At 40.1% G+C, this 21,657-nt stretch overlaps 4 protein-coding genes and 1 pseudogene across 8 annotated transcripts; 2 read left to right on the forward strand and 3 right to left on the reverse strand.

Annotated features, from left to right (window-relative positions):
- The first annotated feature begins 119 nt into the window (after positions 1-119).
- Positions 120-2,897, forward strand: LOC126594228 (uncharacterized). Its single transcript, XM_050260441.1, has 3 exons — positions 120-1,496; positions 2,038-2,223; positions 2,309-2,897. The coding sequence occupies exons 1-3, from the start codon at positions 1,044-1,046 to the stop codon at positions 2,585-2,587; spliced, it is 918 nt and encodes a 305-aa protein (XP_050116398.1). The 5' UTR covers positions 120-1,043; the 3' UTR covers positions 2,588-2,897.
- Positions 2,867-5,412, reverse strand: LOC126594219 (chloroplast processing peptidase-like). The gene is made up of 5 exons (XM_050260435.1): positions 4,882-5,412; positions 4,107-4,244; positions 3,577-3,663; positions 3,367-3,434; positions 2,867-3,245 (listed from the first exon to the last, which is right to left on the reverse strand). Exons 1-5 carry the CDS (start codon positions 5,368-5,370, stop codon positions 3,053-3,055), a joined length of 975 nt encoding a protein of 324 aa, XP_050116392.1. The 5' UTR covers positions 5,371-5,412; the 3' UTR covers positions 2,867-3,052.
- Positions 5,413-5,777: 365 nt separating this feature from the next.
- Positions 5,778-13,105, reverse strand: LOC126594076 (disease resistance protein RPV1-like; annotated as a pseudogene).
- Positions 13,106-14,917: 1,812 nt separating this feature from the next.
- On the forward strand, positions 14,918-17,397 carry LOC126594341 (uncharacterized). Its single transcript, XM_050260594.1, has 3 exons — positions 14,918-15,329; positions 16,587-16,678; positions 16,756-17,397. Exons 1-3 carry the CDS (start codon positions 15,177-15,179, stop codon positions 17,165-17,167), a joined length of 657 nt encoding a protein of 218 aa, XP_050116551.1. The 5' UTR covers positions 14,918-15,176; the 3' UTR covers positions 17,168-17,397.
- Positions 17,398-17,419: 22 nt separating this feature from the next.
- LOC126594346 (uncharacterized) lies at positions 17,420-21,076 on the reverse strand. 5 transcript variants are annotated; one of them, XR_007613218.1, is made up of 4 exons: positions 20,641-21,072; positions 18,601-18,900; positions 18,428-18,508; positions 17,420-18,234 (listed from the first exon to the last, which is right to left on the reverse strand). XR_007613218.1 is itself a non-coding variant. In XM_050260619.1 (4 exons), exons 2-4 carry the CDS (start codon positions 20,120-20,122, stop codon positions 18,185-18,187), a joined length of 345 nt encoding a protein of 114 aa, XP_050116576.1. In that variant the 5' UTR covers positions 20,123-20,224; positions 20,641-21,076; the 3' UTR covers positions 17,420-18,184. The 5 variants fall into 5 exon arrangements, 3 of the variants coding, with proteins under 3 accessions (XP_050116576.1, XP_050116566.1, XP_050116587.1); XM_050260619.1 differs by lacking the exon at positions 18,601-18,900 and adding an exon at positions 19,859-20,224 and having other exon boundaries at positions 18,478-18,508; positions 20,641-21,076; XM_050260609.1 differs by lacking the exon at positions 18,601-18,900 and adding an exon at positions 19,859-20,224 and having other exon boundaries at positions 20,641-21,070.
- Between the last annotated feature and the right edge of the window lie 581 nt (positions 21,077-21,657).

A 21,657-nucleotide genomic window follows, 5' to 3' on the forward strand; every position in this document is an offset into this window, starting at 1 on the left:
ACCCGTCACCCTGACAGCGTCGCTATCGTGGGCGCCAAACGTAACGCTGCCGCACTACTAACCCGTCAAAATTCACATGGGTAACGCGGGTAACAGGACGACTGAAAAACTGCCGACACCCAACCTAAATCCAAACCCTTACTATAGTCTATATCTAAGCTAACATTCCTCTGACTCCTTCCACTCCAGCTCCGTCTGTGTCTCTCACTCTCTCTGACTGGCCAACAAAAAAAAAATGATGATTCTGCAGTATTGTATCAGTGCTCTGCTTTTCCCTGTGTGCCCACTCCAATTCACGAAAACGGCACTCTAGAGAGAGAGAGAGAGAGAGGATAACACACCGACTGTCCTCAGTTTCCGAACCGCCAAAGGCACATACTTTTCTGTTCAATTTATGCTCTTTTGTCTTCCTTCTAGTTCTGCCATTTTCTGTGTTTTGCCACCAACGCAGTTGATTTCCGAGCAATCTCGCCAAAACCCAGATCAAATTTCCTAAAAAAGTTCGAAATTTCCATCTGGGTCTAATCGAATTCAGTTTCTGAGCTGAAAGATCCAATTTTGTTTTTAATTTGATCAGTTTGATATTTGTCTTCTTTCCAATTCTGGTAATTTCTCTCTGTTTTATTCAAAACCCAAATCCAATTTCCGAAAGACCTTCAAACTGTCCATCTGGGTCTAATCAAATTCAGCAATTTTTTTTATACCAAAATCTCTGTTTCCGAGCTCACAGACCGAAATTTTCTGTTCCATTTGCGCAGCTGCTTTTCATCTTCTTTCCAATTTTGGCATTTTTTTTTTCTCTGTTCTCATTTAATCAATTCACAAAACCCAATTCAAATTTCCAAAAAAGCTTCAAAATCCCCATCTGGGTCTGATCAAATTCATCATCTTTCACCAATACTGGGATTTTCCTCTGTTTAATCAAAATCGGAGCAATCCCCACAAAACCCAAATCAAATTACCAAAAAAGCTTCAAAATTTCCAACTGCGTTCTAAGCAAAATTAGTATCTTCACACATTAAATACTGCCCCCTACAGTAATTATGATGCACGCGAAATCCGACTCAGACATGACAAGCCTATCCCCATCATCACCCAGATCACCCAAGCGCCCGCTGTACTACGTTCAAAGCCCCTCCAGGGACTCCAACGATGGTGATAAATCCTCCACAATGCAAGCCAACAGCCCCATGGAATCCCCCTCGCACCCCTCCTACAGCCGCCACTCCCGGGCCTCCTCCGCCAGCCGGGTCTCGGGCACTTTCCGGTCCTCCAATTCCGGCCAGAAGGGCGGCCGGAAGCGCAACGAGAAGGGGTGGCCGGAGTGCAATGTGATCGAGGAGGAAGGCGACTACGGAGGGCTTTATGGGCACAAAGGAGTTTCCAGAAGATGCCAGATTTGTGTTGCTCTGTTCGGATTTGTTTTTATTTTCTCTGTTTTTTGCTTGATTCTTTGGGGGGCTAGCAGGCCGTACAGAGCAAGGGTTGATGTTAAGGTACGTTGGTTAATTAAAGTTAAGCAAATTTGAATTTTGGCTTTTCTAATTCTTTATTGTTTGGGGGGTTTGGTGATGTATTTTGGATTATTTTATTGATTTTTGAGTAAAGTAATCTATTGCGAATGTGTGATTAGTTTTCTAACTCTAGTTTAGTAAACTCTCTTTGTTGGGTAATTTTTCCCGTGATATATTCTCTCGTATTTATCTCTCTCATACGCAACGAGAGATTAGAGGGAGATATGAAAGATGAGAAATATACAGATTCAATGGAAAATACGATTGATTTAGAGAGCCAAAGATTTTAGTGGAAATGATTTCCGAACAACCTTTTTTGTCCTTGTGTACACCGCTGTTTATTTATGTTTCTTGATTTATTTAATTCAATGACCAAAATCAAAGGCGGATGGGCATGAGAAGAAAAATGACGTGTGAAAATCACTTTCTTTTTTATTCATTTGCTGATTTTACTTTCTATTGGTAACTATTTATGTTTCAAATGACCTTTAACTGAAGTGTTTTCAAAACCCTTTTCCTGCAGAGCTTGGCTGTGCATAACTTTTATTTCGGGGAAGGATCGGACATGACTGGCGTGCCTACAAAGATGCTGACAATGAACTGTTCAGTGAGGATGACTGTGTACAACCCCGCTACCTTCTTCGGTATCCATGTCAGCGCCACGCCGGTTAAACTAATGTATTCAGAGATTGCAGTTGCAACTGGTCAGGTAAGAATTCATACATTCAGGGTGTGATTTGATAAGCTGCTCTAGTTTTTTCACCTTGTGCTTACTGGTTGCAAATTCGATGCAGTTGAAGAAATACTATCAACCGAGAAAGAGCCACCGGACTGTGACTGTGAACCTCCAAGGGATCAAGGTTCCTTTATACGGGGCTGGGGCAAACTTAGCTGTAGCTGATAACAACGGAGGAGTTCCCATGATGCTGGTGTTTGAAGTCCGGTCACGAGGGAATGTAGTGGGGAAGCTGGTGAGATCTAGGCACCGAAGGCATATTTCTTGCAACTTGGAAGTCGGCTCTCATAATACCAAACCCATCAAGTTAAAAACGAGTTCATGTACTTATAAATGAGCACCGAAGGCGAATCTCTCCATCTTGCTCGCGGAGTTTTTTCATGGAACGAGCACATTTTTATTTCAGTTATCGTGGTTATCGGTGTGTGATGGTGTGAAGTGTTACTGTATGCCTTCTTCCTTGTTAATAAGCTTCATCTTGTCATGCAACATTTCGCAAATTTCTGCAGAGAGTGATTATACTAGTTGGATCGACGATATCCATCTTATATGACAGTAGTTTTTGTGTCCAAGTTATTCGTTTATGTATGTCGAAAGTAAAGCTAGAGTGAGCAGATGTTGAAATGAGAATAAGTTACTTGAATCGAGCGTCGATTTGCAATGTACAACAACTATGATGAACTAGGGCCTTCCAAAAATTTGCCCGTATGCGTGTTTCCTTAGAACCGAGATGTTACATAAGATCGAAAGCTAAAAATGAAACAATTTCAAATAGCGAGCCAGAAGAAACGTCGTACGGTTGCTAATTCAATGATACACCTTCCTTTAGCTGAGACGTTGGAATGCTCTCCTGACCTTCCTTTTGCTGAGACGCTGGAATACTCTCCGGCTTATCAGCAGCACAGCCAGTCTCAAGAACTGTGGGACCGATCCTCTTTGGTGGCCAATACCGAAACAGGGATCTTCCTAAAATATTCTTGGTTGGCAATGGACCCCTAAACATTTTCACAACTTGAATGATCAATCAACAGGAGGAACTAAAAGATAAAAAGTAAATCGAAGTTCTTAAAACTAAACATATCTCGCAATTCTGCACTTGGGTTTTAGAAACATTACCATACGTGTGAGTCGTAGCTGTTGTTTCGATTGTCACCCATCACGAAAACTGAGTTCTCGGGCACACGCTGTGCAACATAAACACGAAAAAGATGCAAAGTTAACTCTCTAGGTAACATTCTTCTAGAAAAGATCTAACACATGGAAACCACCACATCCCCTCAAATAATTAAAAAAAAAGAACGTAAAATGTCATAATATAATTCTTACAATAGGAGTCATATCATATGCAGGTGGTTCAAGGATGAATTTTTCATCTCTCTCCACTCCATTAACTATGAGCTTCCCATTGCGTACCTGCAATTAGTCATCGTTTTTTGTAGTTAGGTTCCTAAAATTCAGATATTGACAGATACAAGACAACTTTCTTGACAGACATATAGAATCCGTCTCTGTATTAGTATAAATCTATGAACTTTCAAAGCAAACCAGAATTAAATTTTAATATCAAGATTTGGGAGCAGCCTCTCCATAAATGGGGGTAAGGCTAGCCGACATTCACCTCTCCCAGACCCTGCGTAAAGCGGGAGCCTTGTGCACTGGGTACGACCTTTAAGATTGTCATATTACTCGTTCTGAACAAAGCTTATTGAGATTTCATGTCTCACAGTAGACATGACAAGGTATATTGGTCCGACAAACCTCTTGGTTGACATCGGGATATAATTAACTGTAGCAAGAATTATGAAACAAAAAAGTAACGTCACGAAATTTATGACGTGCAAAAGTGCTAGTCTCACCTCTACAGTATCACCTTCCTTGGCAACAATTCGTTTAATGAAGACATCATAGTCAGTATATCCTACTTGTTGAAGAACTGGTGGACTTTTAAAGATAACTACATCATTGGCACATGGCTTTCTGAAATAATATGAAACCTGACAATGTTAAGAGGAAGAGTCTATCAGGTAAATATTCGACAACTTATCATTAATCGTCAAACAAAATAACATCACAAACTACAGACAAAGCAACTCTCATAAGACTTTACCCAGATCAGTGGTCATAAAAGCGCACACAAATCTGATCAATCGAGTTTGAAATTATGAGAAATCTCTCACTATGTATAAAATGCCCTTCCACTATCTCCTCAATTGTCTACAACTCATTCTAATTTTGTGGCCGGAAAGATTTTTTTCTTGCTAAGCCTTGTCCCCCGAAAGTTCAATCTTCATCTGTCATCCCCTTCTTCATCATCCTTCTATGTAACCTCACCCTCTCAACCATTGCATTTCAAGAAAATGGTAACTCCATTTCCCCCCGGGTAATACAAGACCGATGCATAAACTGGTCATCCGAATTCAATGGCTCCATCCAAATTCTAATTTCCGAAATCCGAATTGTAATCACTAATTAACCTCAAACATAAGCTTCATCTAAAAATATAGCTAAGCAGCAATGTTGCCATTACAATTTCGACTTCTAAAGCGAAACCAATACGTTTCAAACCTCAGCAAACAGAAACCATGCAGCATAAGCAATATAATTACCAAAAAAAACAAATAAAAATCTGACCTTTTCTGCTACAATTCGATCTCCCACATCCAAAGTCGGATACATTGACAACGAAGGAATGAACCTTGGCTCAGCTACGAAACTCCGAAACGCAAGCGACACTGCAATCGCCGCAAACACCGTCTTCGCATCGTCGGTGGTGATACTGAACCATTCTGGAAAAGGCCCACTCTTCTTCTCCACCTGCTCATCATCCCCTCCGTCATCACCACCGCCCCCTCCGCCACCATCGCCACCCCCACTGCCCAAAACCGGCTTCGTTTTATCGCCGGTGTCCTTCAGAGCATTGCAAGCAAGTTTTCTGAGGTGGGTTTTACAATTAGGGAGCTTAAATCGTAGAAAGTTATGGGCTTTGAAGTGGGTTTTCGGAACTGAGTGGAGACTGAGGACAGTGAAATTAGGGATTTGGAATGAGGTGGAGAAGTGGGTAGGGTTGAAGTTAGGGTTTTGGAGGGAACGCGATGGAGGGAGGACATGTAGAGAGAGCATCTCTCTTTGGTTCAGTCTCCGCAAATTTTGTAGCTTTTGGGTAATCTCCCTCTTTTGTTTGGAATTTTATCTGTTTTGGGTGGAAAATTTTGATCCTGCTACCTGCGCATGATTGGCTCTTGTCTTGTTTGTGGGTCCTACTGGGGTGTAAAACAGTAAAACAAGTGTTGATCCTAATTACTTTAAGGTGTGATATCCAGACATCCATTTTTACTTCTAATACCTTTTTAATTTTTGACCGTTGGATCGGATGAATTGAAGAAGATCAATTGACAGAAATTAGCAAATGATGTGTGAATAGCACATCCCTTAGTTTAAGTTGTCATTTTTTACTTTCTGCACACTTTTATATACAATCACAAATTGAATGAATAAATCAAAGACAAATCAAGAGACCCAACTTAAGAGCAAATGAAAAAACATACTGCTTAGCGCCAACTTGACTAAGTTTGGACATGTTGTCTTTTCTTTTGTTACATGGGTCGATTGGTTTTGTAGGTATCTTTTGTGCAGTAAGTCATTACATTGCATTTGGACATCCAGATATAGATTTTTCAGCCTTGAATTATGAACACATATAGTATATGTTACACATTTCATGTAGCACACAATTTCAGAACACTTTAAATTGCAGAATTGATCAGCAACACCAAAAGGATCCAAAGAATCATCACCAATCTTGAATTCAAGAGTCAGAACCAAGGAGTCCTTCTGCTCGCCGATCACCGTGACCATCCTTGTTTCCTCGTTTACATATTTACACCACCGGACGTGTATTTACAAAATGCCTGGACATCCCAACTCGACACTGAAACTGCCTGCTACATATAAACAGTGGCTGCTGTACTCTAAACGCAGACGATGTAGTATGCGTAAGACACACGGTTTTAGCAGCATTGTGCTGCATACTATCAGCTGAAAACCCAAATCCTCTTGAAATCATATGACCTCGTATACTGGCAGCAGATCTGCCGGTATCAGAAACTACTACTCCAGGTAACTGTAAAACATTAGGATAAGAGTACTTAAGTTTTGCTTCCTACTAATCATCTCCAAACTCTGCTCAGGTACCTTGTCCCTCCTACTTTCTTCTCCGAATCATTTGAGACTCTCATGGCTTCGGTCACTAAACCTATTGAGCGCCACGCTTAAGCCACAAGCTGGATAGTTCTCTTCTGAGGAAGAACACCCTTCTCTTCTATTATATGGAGTAAGTCTTCGGCTTTCCACGGTTGCTTAGCTTCTCCATATCCCCACATAAGAGTCTCAAAAGTTTTCAAATTCGGGGGATTCCCATTTCGCACATTTTCTCATAGACACTCCGGGTATGCTCCATTTTTTCCAGCGTTGCACCACCCGTTTATGGTGGTTGTGACGATTACAACATCCGGGTGCATGCCATACGTTCCCATGGATGTCATAAGTGATTCAACCTTCCCAGGCTCACCGGCACGCACATAAGCTTTTGCAAGAATGCTGAATGCATGGATGTTGGGTTCTCTTGTCAGATTTTATCATGTCATTGAAGACCTCCTGGCATTTTTCCATGAGTCCTGCTGAGCTCCATCCATCCATTATGGTGCTAAATGTTATTACATCCGGTTTCATCCCAAATTCTTCCATCAACGTTAGTACCTGTGAAGTTAAGCTCTTTGTGTAAGTAAATTTTTTGTGAGAAATTTGAGGAACTAAGTGCTAAAGCATCGAAGGTAAAAACTCACCTCGTCAACTCCATCAGTGTCAGTAATCTCCAGAAATCCTTTGATAAGAGAGTTAAAAACAACAAGATTCGGCTGCATCCCAAGATCCTTCATTCTGTATACAAACCTCAAGGCATCTGTCATGCTACCTTCTTTACATTAGCCATTTACGATGATGCCACAAGTTTGCTTGTTGGGGTGCACTTTGTTGTTCTGCATCTCGAACATCAGCCTTTCAGCCATATATGTCTCTCCATTCTTGGCGTAAGCCCTTGTCAACGTGTTGTAAGTGACTACATTGGCTTGAATACCAGATGCAACCATCTTATACATCACATTCCAGGCTTGATTCATTTTCCCCTCGCTACACCAGGATCTAACAATAATATTATACGTCCTGTCATTTGGTTTTGTTATCTCATCCTGCAACATAAGCTATATCAGTTTTAAAGATTCTTCAGGTTTACCAGCAATTCCATATCCTTTGATAAGAGTATTAAAAATGCTGGTTGTGGGCTTACATCCACTCTTCTCCATTTTCTGAAAGATTTTTATGGCATCGTTGATATTTCCAGATTCAGAGGAAGCATTGATCATGGCATTAAAAAGTGATGAATCGGGCTTCATACCATTCTCTCCACCAGAGAGGAGCAAGGGAATAGACTTGAAACGCCTCTGGCCTGTCAAAGCAGCTACTAGAGTTGTGTAGGTTATAAGAGTTGGCCTGTGTCCTTCTTCCGCTAAACCCTTGAAAACGGAATGGGCCTCATGAGGCTTCCTTTTCGCAATAAAACATTCATCAGTTTCGTTCTTGAACGAAGTACTTGACAACTGCTCTTGCCCAAACACCCTAGGCAGCGGGATTGGATTCCTGAATCTACCAGAGTTGATCCCTTCTTGCGCAGATGTGGCTCCTAAGTAGTCACAACGATCAGAATTAGGCCACTTACCATGCTTAACCACACGCACGTATAAACAACGCCTATGTACAAAGGTTAACGAAAGAACAACGCATTGTCAGCCTAATTGTACAAGTAATGCAGATTAAGGAAGATACAGAATGCACATTGATCATTGAACCATAAAATTATGTACGCTGCATACCGCGAGTACAGATGATTTGTTGCCTAAATGGAATCGTTACCTATTGGCATCTACCCATGATCTGAGCCCCTAACAGCACCAAACTCTCCCAATTCTTTTCTCCACTCCATCCTCAATTTCACAAGTAATTTTGTTGATTAAATTCAGATTTTTGACTTCCAGTGCATACCTGCAATGGACAAATTTGAGGCATGTACATTCAGTATATCAGAAATTTATCAAGTCTTAAATTCGAAATCTCAATTTATCCGTAACAGATTTAGCTCGGTTGGTTAACAGCATTCGCCTCTGAACAACCCAAGGTCCCCTCTTCAATTCCCTGCTTTCCAAATATCGCTCATATCAAAAGAAAAGATAAAAATGGGGGAAAAGAATCTAGCCCAAATTAGAAAACATCCCAACCCACATCTTTCAAGAATCAAATCTTCATGCAATCAAATGGGTTTGTGGAAACCATCACAGTTATCATAACCAATGCTTACAAACACACTTAAAGAGTACAACTTGGGCTCTTTACACAGCAGTTAAGTTCAGTACACTTCAAAGATACAAACCTTAGACCAAAATTACATGTTTTAAAAATCCAATTAACTTAATGAATTAAGCTGCCTGGGTGGTAAGGATATTTACCTATTGAGCGGACAGTGGCAGAGGTTGGAGAGAGAGGTGGAGCCGACGGTGGCAGATGTTGAAATGTTTCTAGGTGCAATATAACTTCAAAATTCAAAACAAAAGAGGCTGATGATGAAGCTTACAGTGATCTGTAGTTCAGGAACTCAGATATGTGATGATGAAGATGAGCCTGATGATGACGATGCATACCACCTTGTTCGTGCCTCACCATAGAGCCGATCCGGGTGTGGATCAATCTCTAGACAGATGACAGATGCTCTTTTGTCTTCAAAATTTTTGCCTTTTTCTGTTTCTGTCATCTGTAGTAATTCTCATCCGATTACTGGGATGATTATCAGATGGTCCTTCATAGAACTGAGCTGGATGTGGGTCAAAAACATAACCAGCACGATCCAAATCATGCATATTTTCCTTCAGAGGTTTGTCCCATACTAGATTAACCCCTGTTATCTTTATTGTACCAGAAAAATCGGAATCCGCCACAAAAATAATGTCAACTTTATCTCCACCTTGCAAATTGAGCTTAAAGTTTGATAATTGTCCCTGCCAAAGGTAATGGGCTTCAGGTTCGCCACATGTTATCCGAGAATCCTCCCAATCTCCCCTACCTATGCAGGCTCGCAACTCAGTATGCATGGTAGTATTTATAACAGTAATGGCAAGAGGAAGATGACAATCAAAACTACTGCCTGAGCGATAAAAGCAGAACAGAGTCAGCCCTTCAAACTTACGACCATCACTCGGGGGAATATCGAAACCAACTTTATTGCCCTCGTTGACAAACTCAAACCAATCGGGAACAGGATTTCCATGAAGGAAAATGCCACCAAGTCCGCAAGAAGCCCATCCCTATATATACAATGCAAGTGTCATACACAGATACATGTACATGTGCTTTTGAGTGTGTGAGCGTGCGACAGAAAGATGATTTAGAAAGAGAGAGACCTGTAGGATCTTCTTTCTAAAGTCAGCTGTGAGATTGGTGCACCATTGCATATCAATCATTGTCATGGAGTTTAAGGACTTATCCAAACCTGAAACCTCAATGAGTTTGAGTGAATCACTTACTTTCAGTTCTCTCATATTTGACATTTCCGAAAAATCTGGCATTGTTTCCAATGCTTTTCTGGCATTGTTTCCAATGCTGGACAACCAAACGCATACAGAAATTTCAAATTTGTTGGTAAATCAGTTACTGTATGAAGATTTGTGCAATCATTTAACCTCAATGTTTCAAGCTTTGAAAGACCGCTGATGCTCGGTAGGGTACAAAAATCATTCTCTTGAAGATCCAAATATTGTAAAGAAATTAGACTCCCAAAATCCTTAGGGAGTGCATCATCAGTTAAATTGCAGCATGACAGTTCTAATTCTCTTAAAGAGTTTAAGCCATATAACGAATGGGGCACATGAACATCCCGTAGAGATAAAGAAGTGAGGTTCTTCAATCTTACTATGGAAGGTGGTACTTGTCTTATGGCTGTATCCTCTGCTTCAAGTATTCTCAATGATACCATCTCCCCTAAGCCGTCAGCCAGCTCTCTGAATCTCCAACAGCCAGTAAGCCGAAGAGTCTCAACAGATTTTGACTTATAGAATTACCCTGGAAGAGAACTAAGCATTTCACATTCATTCAGGTTTACCAAAGAAAGTCTTTCAAGATGACCAATGGAGGGGTGAATCTCATACAAACTCACACAACCTTCCAATATCAATTCTTCAAGATTTGGGAGTTGTGAAAAGTCTGGTGATTTTTTTAGGTGATCAGAAAAACTGAGATCAATGCTTTTCAACTTCTGAAGCGACTGTTGCATAAAAACAAAGACAAATTGAAATTAATATCCAAAAGAAAGATCTCATAAAAAAAATAAAAATTGATTGTACCTTGGAACCCTCCCAAACTAGTACCAGTTGGCTAAACTGCATGTCTAATACAACTAGTCTTGGTTGATTAAGAAAGTCATCTGGTATGGACTTTAAAGGGAATCCATGCCAACACAACCATATTAACTCTTTGGGAAGATGTTTGTACTTTCCATTGAGCTGCACGTTGTTGAGCTGAAGCAATCTCAGTTTCTTCATATTGGCGAATGCTTCTGTACTGAAACTGGACTTGTTAGAGCTTTGTACCGAAAGATGAGGGAAATCTAGAGCAAGTCCTTCAACATCTTCAGTTCCCTGTCAACAACACGTTATACTGGGTAAGAAAAGGATTATTTGCATATATTTTACGTAATTTTGCTAATTGAGCTTCTTAATGCAGATACATATATTTACACATAAATGTTGTTTAATGTATATAGACATTCGTGGTATAATGTATAATGCTTTTCTTGTACGGTGCATAAATCCAAAGTTTTATTGGAAGTGTACTTACAGATTTATGTGTCAATACTTCAGTTACCACTTGAGGATTCCACAATCTACTACATTTTTCGGGGTGACCAGGGAATTCTTCATAAATGATTACCCTGCCCATTTCTTGAAGCAAATCGTGCATCATCAAATTGTTTTCTTCAAGAGTTACAAGTGACCGTTCACGGAGGATGCTTATACCTATTGTTGCAGAAAAACCACATCCATCTAATATTTTTGCGACATAGTCCTTGTCCATTCCAACAAAGTAACAAGATATATCAAGAAATATAGCCTTTTGTTGAACATCTAGCCCACGAAAGCTTATTCTGAGTTTTTCTAGAATTTCTTCCTCAGGTATCGTCTTCAATTTCTCCAATTGGTTTTTCCACTCAGCTTGGCCTCTGTCAATTAGTAAAGAGCCTAAGACTTGTAGTGCTAGTGGCAAACCTCCACAATAAGAAATTACCTTCTTTGACAGTTCATAATATCCTTCATCTGGACCACTATTCCCAAAAGCATGCCAACTAAAGAGCTCAAGAGCTTCTTTTTCATTCATTTTTTGAGCTGGATATATCTTATCCACTTTCAGTAGCTTTACTAAGTGTTCATCCCTTGTTGTGATGATGACTCTACTTCCCGGACCAAACCAATCACGACTCCCAGCAATTGCATTTAGTTGGCCAAAATTATCTACATTATCAATAATGACAAGTACCTTTCTACGTTGGAGATGATGTTTTATAACAGTGATCCCTGCATCAACGCTACTAATAATCTGAGGCTTGGCAAGTTGTAAGATGTCAGAAACAAATTTTCCTTGCAAATAGACCAGACCATGCTGGCTTGTAATGTCACGAACGTCGGCAAGGAAACATTTGAATTGGAACTTATGATGAATTTGGTTATAAATGGCTTTGGCAGCTGTTGTTTTGCCCAATCCACCCATCCCCCAAATTCCAACCATGATAACTTCATTTGATCCACCACTTGAAAGATGACTGGTAATTTCTTGAACACGAGAATCGATTCCAACAGGGTGCCTGGCCACATGTAATTCGTTTGTGCTGGGGAGCCATTCCCAGATATTCTCATCAATAATTCTCCTAATAAGCTTTGCTTCATGCCTGGAAACACAATTCGTAAGGAGATACAAATGGCAGTGCAGCCTTGCAGTGACTTACTATTTGCAAGACTTAACCAACCAGAAGAAAATATATATTGTTGATAAAAAAAAATTGTAGATGAAATGCATGGTTACCCGTTGTCAGTGTTTTTAAGATCCAGACCAGACAAGTTTGCAGCTTGAGTAAGAGCCTCTCTCCATTGCTTTACCCTTTCTTTCTTGGCTTCCCGTTTTCTGTCATTTTTTTCTTCACGGATGTCATCTTCGTGCTTCCGAAATATTGGGGCTAAACTACCTTCCTGCTTCCTGATGTCTGAAGGATCAACATGATAAAATATTGGCAAAACATGTCGCCCCAGTTTGGATTTGCACTCCATGATCTTCACCAGTTCGTTGAGACACCAACTTGAATCCGCATACCTCTTTGAGAACACAATGATACAGATCCGTGACTCTTCGATTGCCCGGAACAGTTGCTCTTTTATTTCTTCCCCTCTGTGTAGATCGTCCTCATCGATATAAGCCTGGTATCCCCTTTCTTTCAAGCCCGCGTGGAGGTGGCCCGTGAAGCCATTGCGCGTGTCTACGCCGCTGAAGCTCAAGAACACGTCGTAATTCCAAAGTTTGGACTTGGAGGATGATGAAGAGGAGGCTCCGTGGGCTCTCATTGCGGTGTCCACCGTTATGGCACTGCAAGTGGTTCAGATCACGACTGAAAAATTGGCAGCATTTGTGTTTGTAACGACTGAATTCCGGCCGGTATGGGGGAAGAAGAAAGAAACTGAGTGAGTGTTCTTTTTGGTCAAAGGAATGAAACTGAGTCAGGAAAGTACTGCCGACTTAGATCCATTACATTATAATATAAAATAACAGGGACGCACATCCAAGGCCCTCATTAACGGAAGGATCCTTTTCGTAGGGATCTTAAGGATCTCGCAATCATGTTCGTTCATCATACATCGTCAGATCAGAAATCATTAAAATTTAAAATTTAAAATTCGAATATAAATAATATCTAATAAAAACTGACCGTACGATATACGATCACGATTGCAAAATTCTTAGGATCCATAGGAAAAGAACAAGGATTGTCTGCCCTCCTAGTTGTGGTGCCCTTCCATGCCCTCCTATTTTGTGCGGTCACGGTTAAGCTACGTTAATATTTAATATTTTTATTATTTTTTATCTTATTATCTCATTAAAAAATTAATATAAAATGTTGACGTAGCTTAACCGTGACCGCACAAAATAGGACAGCATGGAAGGACACCACAACTAGGAGGGCAGACAATCCTTGTCTATAGGAAAAGTATCCGGCGACGGTCCTTTTCCCTCATTAACAGCCTCCAATCGAATCGTTACCACTTGGCGTCTACCCATTAGCTGAGCCCCCTGACAGCAACAAATTCTCCCAATTCTTCTCCACTGCTTCCTCAATTTCGTAAGTACCACAATATTATAGTTTATTTTATTTGAATCTAATCGATATTATCTAAAATTACATTAATAAAATTTTCTTTATCAATCAAAAGAAAGTAAAAAAACATTTTTATCTTTTACTATAAAATAAAATCATGAGTAGTAAAGTAAATTTATACAAACTAAATTTTACAGTTTTTATTCAAAGCATCACCCAAGGCTGATCCTAAGTCCTAACATCCTCTAATTTTGAAAAATAAAATATAAAAAAAAAAAACTTCTCTCTCTAATCCACATTCATTTGTTCTCCCTTTCTCCTTCCATTTTAAAATAAAAATAAAAAATATTTTCACACATGAAAGTGTGGGGCATATGCTAGTCTATACTAAAAAACCAAGTAGGTTTAACCTCACACTAAACTAGCAATAACATAACTCAAACTCGCCTTTGATCAAAACTTATGTTTGTTTTAAAATGGGAATGAGAGAGGGGGAGAGGGAGGGAGAGAACGTGAGAGTGAGAGTAGGAAGAGAAGTTTTTGTTTTTTATTTTTTAATATAAAAAAATCACCTGTAGTTCATAGATAATAAAATACAACAAAATTTAATTTTATGAAATTATATTATCGCCTATCAAATTTTAATGTGATAAATTACTAAATAGTATTCTTACCTTATTTTGATTGGCAAAAAAATTCTATTAATAACTAGTTTAAATTATAGTTTATTTTATTTAGTGGTCGAAAATTACAAGGACCACAACATTATCCTCCTTTTGTGTTTTTTCCTTTTTCTTTTTGGACCAATTTTTTTCTTTATTTTGTACCACTTTGAATCCAACCTATGTGGTCATTTCTCCTTGTCTATTATCCAAGATTTCCTTATGCAATATTTTTCCACAATAAAATCAACAAAAAAGAAAAAAAGGGCTTAACAAAATATCAAATCAAAATCAACACTATAACCAAAGAGAAAGGGCGGAAAATATCAAACTTTACGGTTCTGTTTGGTACTGGGACGGGACAGAACAGAGTGGAACGAGGCGTTCCGTGCCACATTTGGTGCACCTAAAAAGGGTGAAACGCACTGTTCTATAGGACAAAATTTGGATGAATTTTCATTCCGTCTTACTCCCCTGGAACGACTCATTCAATATCCGTGTAACACAAAATTATAACATCTCCTTCTTCCTACTTCCTCCTTGTTCCATCTGAATGCATCTTTGCTCCCTCTCCGTTCCTTCCGTGTTATCCCGTCTCATTCTGTTCCGTTCCGTCCCATCCCATCAGCATGCCAAACGATACGTACATGTCCGAGCTCGATTCTACTCTTTCCAGTGTCCCTTTTCACAAATAAAGGGACCTCCGTTGTCAAGGCTTCTACCTTCAAAGAAAAGCCTCCAACCTCCTCCGCCGTTTGCCGTCTCTCCTCCCACAGACGCCGAGCACCGAGTTGCAGTAGCCACCACAAATGATGATGAAGCTCTGGAAATGGTACCAGAACTGCCTCTCTTTCCACCCACTCAAAACCCAGGTCATCAGCTCCGGCGTCCTCTGGGGCGTCGGCGACATTGCCGCCCAGTACGTTACTCACTCCAACGCAAGAAGGCGCCTTCATCTTTCTGTGAGTTGGGTTTTTCTAATTTCGTATCCGGAACCTGTCATTTCATTTCTTCGATTCAGTTTCTTGTTTTCGGGAACTGGGTAGCTGCAAATTTCTCCTTTTGAGTTGGGTTTTTCGAAAAAGTTGGGTAATTTACATTGCTTTGTGTAATTGTTATTTACTTGTTTTAGAGTGAAGTTTCCTGTTTTTTGAGAAGTAGATACCTTGTTTGTTTGAACTCATGAATCTGTTCTTCAGAATTGGAGAAAATTGATTGTGGGTCTGTTTCGATGTCTTGGAGAACACGATACTTTCGACAGTTTTCGGTGTATCATTTATCATCCAGAATAAGGATACTATGGACTATAGAGTGCAGATAATGGAATGATTTAATGGCTATGAACCGGCGATGGCTTCATTTTCTGTAATGGCCAAATTGTTTATCAATTAAATCGATGAATTCCGTTACAGAAAATGGATGCCATCGCAACCGGAGATGATAATTTCATGACATGATACTAGATGATTATCTACTAGCGTTTGCAGATGAGCTTATTAGTTTTAGCTATGCAACCCATGCTATTTGCTCATACCTGCAGTCGGTCATTCTTTGATTTATAACTACATAGAGGAACCTTGTTTCGTTCAATTCTCTTCTTTTATATTTTACTTATCAGCAAAACATTTTTTTATTCTGAAATAAGACATCGGGTTAGTATTTGATATAATTGTCTTGCTCAGATGGTGCATGATATCAGGACTACCTTGTTGACACTTTGCTTCAAATATGTTTTTCCTGTCATTATTATTTTTATTTAAGTACTAGGATAGGCTTGTCAAGGAACTACTTTTATTATGTGCAGGAAAAGATACTTTTCAGTTCGGTTATGTCTTTCAAATTGAAAAATGAACTATGGAGTTCAGGTACCACTGAAATATATCATTGTGTGCGTGAGTTTGTGCAACAGTGCAAGTATGGGTTCCAGTGTAGCTCTTTCTATCTTGTTCTTTAATTTAGAGTGTATCTAAACTAAGCCTTGATCCCTTTTTCTCTCCACTTATTTGTTTCCTCAAACTTTGTGAACTGTTGGATTTAACATCAAATGATGCAGCTGACTTTGTGGAGCGGAACCTGATTGATTTTTAGTTCTAGTCGTTGTTGGTTTTTGTTTGTTCACTTCACTTCAAGTCATTGTGTGTAGTGAAGCAGCTTAGTATTTTGTCCATCGACTACTTTCTCTGCACATATGGTGAAAATTTATATATTTCATGCAACAGGATACAGACGCAAACTTCAAGGTTAACTGGAAACGCGTAGCTATCACAAGCACATTTGGGTTTGCCTTTGTTGGACCAGTTGGCCATTTCTGGTTTGTTTTACCAATCGTTCTTTTCCCTCCGGCTATAAGAAAATAAAAAGAAAAGGTATAACATTGCTTGTTTGTAGGTACGAAGGCTTGGACAAGTTTATAAAGCTGAAGCTTCACCTACAACCCAAGTCAGCGCAGTTTGTTGCTGCTAAAGTGGCAATGGATGGCCTTATCTTTGGCCCCTTGGATTTGTTGGTGTTTTTCACTTACATGGGATTTTCCACGGGCAAGAATTCTGTTCAGGTGAAGGAGGATTTGAAGAGAGATTTCCTACCAGCCCTTGCGTTGGAGGGTGGTGTGTGGCCAATTGTTCAGACTGCGAATTTCCGATATGTTCCTGTGAGGTACCAACTCCTCTATGTAAACATCTTTTGCCTGTTGGACAGTGCCTTTTTGTCATGGGTCGAGCAGCAAAAGGATGCTGCTTGGAAGCAGTGGTTCACATCTTTTACTTCAGTTAAGGAACGAGGAGGTCAGGGCAGATTATGATTATCTTCTGCTTCCCCCAATTTTCCGTTCTTTCCTTCGTTTGTTCGGTTTAGAGTGGTGCAAAATGGGGAAAAAGTATGTTCTTTAGGCAGAAAGCATCATGAGCCCTCCTGAGACTACCAACCACCGGTTTTCGATGTTGGGGTATGGGAGTGTGATGTAATTGTTTTCAAGTTGTATGTGTTCAAATACTTTTACAATGAAATGAAAAACACAGTTTAATTTTTTCAGTTTTCCGCCTTTTTCATCGTGTTCTTCGTAAGTAGATTCGCGCATCATATATTGACTCAAGATGAAGAAATACATTTTTAGCGTACAAATTGTTTCCCCAATGGAAATTTGGGGTTTGAAGCTTGCTGGGGTAAAATACATGTTGCAACATAATCCAAGTGCGGTACAAAATTGGGGCTTGAAGCAAGCTGGGGTCATATATCGACTCCAATGTCCCGCTGAACTGGAAAGTACAGCGACTAGATGAACGAAGTATGACCTCCGCCAAATGGTACTTTTGGCTTGAATGTTGCAGATGTCGCTAAGCGTGGGCAGTGTTCGAAGGCAATGCTCTGTAAAGAAAAATAAATATTGTTACTTGTTAGGAAACAGGTTACACAGCTACAAAATACCATATAAATATATTTGCCCAGGTTGAAGTGGTTCACTCCGTGATGTACTAGCAGATTTGACTCCATGCTGTGACTTGTAGTCAGCTGCGACTTTACTAGACTTGAAATTGTTAATTTCTTCCTTCTGCAATAAAAGGGTACTTGTAAAGGTGACTCGCTAATCATACCGAGTTTCCTGGCTCCAGTTAGAATTGATTCAGGAGCTCCTTCCAAGAAATGCACATCTGATGCATTTGGAACCAAAGAATCTGCAGACGATTTGCTATCTGCTATAATTTGCTCTATCTCATCTAGAGTACTGTGTTCCTACTCTGCCTGAAAGTGTAAGCGGGATAATCCCATCTTTAAAGGTAGAGGACTATCGACAGAAACACAAACTAGAGCTTTCATTCCTTTAGAACCAGGAGCCGGTGTAATGTAGCAGCCAGCTGCAGTCAGGGAGGTCTGCAGAATAGGTAAAACAGAACGACATTTCAATGAAACTAGTAGCAGATACCGCTGTTGAGACATATCATGGAAGCTAACTCTCATTTAAGTGCTAAATAATACACACTCGTTTGTGAACTGAACGAACCAGTTTTACATCCGTGAATTGAGATGCACATCAAGTTGGTAAGTATCATTGAGAAAGAAGTACCTTGCACGGTAAAGAATGCATGTAATCCAAAAGTAATTTTGAAGTGCTACCTCTAATTGGCCTGTTCCTCTGCGAGATGAACTGAAAAATGGCATGAACATAAATTTGTCAAAATGATATATGTTTCTAAGAACAATAACAACGAACAATTTGTATGGTAATATCCGATCTACCTTCAAAACCAAGGCAATAAACTCACTCCCAGCTTTTTTCATAATCAACTCACTACCAAACCATCCCCCATCTCTCACTTTAACCCCCCCGGGGGATCTCTCATCCTCAGCTCTATCTCTCTCCCTTTGCCCTCACCCACTCCGATGACACACCCACACCAACCTTCGTGCACACGATCCACAGACACCACCGCCAACTTGAGAGGACCACCCCTCTCCCCCTCGTCTCTGTGCAGCACCAAAGGAACTGGTGCAAAAGCTTGAAAACTCCTGTGGGTTTCGAGCAAGATCCTGGCCATTCTACGGCAAACCAAGGGTAAGAAACTCTTCCTCTCACCTCTACCTTCAAGTTCACACCTAGATTGTAGCCTAAGTTTGAGTTTTGGCCGTCGACCGGAGCACGGGAGGCTCCGGCCTCCTTCCCCGGCTAGAAACAAACCAGGCTTTTGGGCCTGAACCAAAAGCCCAGCCTTAAGGTAGCCCAAACCCTTGTTAGATTAGACCTTTGGGCCGTATAAGACTCGGGCCTTAGGGTTTCGTCCGGATGTCTCCTATCCTAATTTCGACGTTCTTAACCAGTCTAGCTAAAAAATATATTTCATCTCGTTTAGCTTTTCATACTTCATATTTGTATTACTTATTTTATCTTCGATCTGGTTAGAAATCTGAGGTTGGTTTTGAGTTTCAGATTTTGGCGTTTGGTTTTGTTGTCAAGCATCAAGGTAAGGCATGGCTGTAGTAAGGGAGCTTGTTGTTGAGGTTGCTCTTGGGACAGTATTTTCAGAGTTGTATGGAGGCGTTCAAAAACTCTCGAAAAGCCCTCCTCGATGATCTCCAAATCACGCTAGACTCTCTAAAACCAATTGTTGACGAGATGAGAGATTGCAATGATGAATTGGATCCCTCGTGCAAGGAAATAGCAGCTTTCCATAGCAAAATCGAAGATGACGTAAAGCTTGTTTGCAAGTTGTCGACTGTTGATAATTGGTACAAAAACCATACATGCATCAAGCAACTTGCTGAACTGAACGGGTCTCTCAAAACACATATAAAGGTACTGAAGAATATTTCATCATGTTTGGTTTTGTTATCACTAATTTTTACCCAAAACAGAATGTCCATGATGAGACATATTTAATCATGTTTGCTTTTGTGCATACACTTGATTATAATCTAGAATATATCTCATCATGGACACTCTGTTTTGAGTAAGAATTAGTGATAACAAAACCAAACATGATGAAATATTCTTTAGTACCTTTATATGTGTTTTGAGAGACCCGTTCAGTTCAACAAGTTGCTTGATGCACGTACGGTTTTTGTACCACTTATCAACAGTCGACAACTTGCAAACAAGTTTTACGCCCTCTTCGATTTTGCTATGGAAAGCTGCTATTTCCTTGCACGAGGGATCCAATTCGTCGTTGCAATCTCTCATCTCGTAAACAATTGGTTTTAGAGAGTCTAGCGTGATTTGGAGATCATCGAGGAGGGCTTTTCGAGAGTTTTTGAACGCCTCCATACAACTCTAAAAATACTGTCCCAAGAGCAACCTCAACAACAAGCTCCCCTACTACAGCCATGCCTTACCTTGATGCTTGACAACAAAAACAAACGCCAAAATCTGAAACTCAAAACCAACCTCAGATTTCTAACCAGATCAAAGATAAAATAAGTAATACAAATATGAAATATGAAAAGCTAAACGAGATGAAATATATTTTTTAGCTAGACTGGTTAAGAACGTCCAAATTAGGATAGGAGACATCCGGACGAAACCCTAAGGCCCGAGTCTTATACGGCCTAAAGGTCTAATCTAACAATAGTGGGTTTGGGCTACCTTAAGGCTGGGCTTTTGGTTTAGGCCCAAAGGCCTGGGTTTGTTTCTCGCTGGGGAAGGAGGCCGGAGCCTCCCGTGCTCCGATCGACGGCTAAAACTCAAACTTAGGCTACAATCTAGGTGTGAACTTGCTAAAACTCAAACTTAGCTACAATCTAGGTGTGAACTTGAAGGTAGAGGTGAGAGGAAGAGTTTCTTACCCTTGGTTCGCCGTAGAATGGCCGGGATCTTGCTCGAAACCCACCGGAGTTCGCCGGAGTTTTCAAGCTTTTGCACCAGTTCCTCTGATGCTGCACAGAGACGAGGGGGAGAGGTTGGTCCTCTCGAGTTGGCGGTGGTGTCTATGGACCGTGTGCATGAAGGCTGGTGTGGGTGTGTCGTCGGAGTGGGTGAGGGCAAAGGGAGTGAGAGAGAGAGAGTTGAGGGAGATAGAGCTGAGGATGAGAGATCCGGGGGGTTAAAGTGAGAGATGGGGGATGAGTTAGGCCTGGTTTGGTAGTGAGTTGATTACATCCGTAAAAGTCACTGCTTTACTTCTCAAATTACTTCAAGCTTTGATTGGATTTTGCTCTTTTCACAGATAGCGTTGGAGATGGAGGCAGCGGTTGTACAGAGCCGTCGTCGTCGAAACGCAGCGTTTAAACAAACAATTAAAAACAAAAATAAGGCCAAATTTACTTTCGTCCTTGTCATTTTCCCGTTTTCCAATTTATTCTACGTGGTTTACAATTCTAGTGATTTTATCCTAGTTTGGTACCCTTACAATTCTAGACCACATCAACATTTTCATCCAATTGAGACGCTATGTCTTTTTGAGATATTTACATTAGGCTCGATAGGGACTACAATTTGTATGTTATAAATAGATAAAAGTTAGAGTGATAATCTTAATTAGGGATAGGAACGAAGCGGGTGCAAAATATCATACTGTTTAGTTTCGTAACTACAACACAAAATGATTACAGGTAAAAAGAGGAAGTGAGGGATACTGATATTATTGCTTTCAATTCTTTTCTTGTGCAGTGTATATTGTGATCACATACGGGAGTGCTCTTTATATATAGCAACATCCGTGACAAACCAAACAAATGAAATGATTGTCACTTTTGAAAATATTACACAACAACAAATACATCACTATTTTCAAATCTTCTTCACTGTGGGCATTCATTCTCGCAATTTTACAACATTGTATATATTTTTTTATCAAATTTTCA

Source organism: Malus sylvestris, chromosome 2 (assembly GCF_916048215.2).
Source record: "Malus sylvestris chromosome 2, drMalSylv7.2, whole genome shotgun sequence".
Lineage (NCBI taxonomy): Eukaryota > Viridiplantae > Streptophyta > Magnoliopsida > Rosales > Rosaceae > Malus > Malus sylvestris.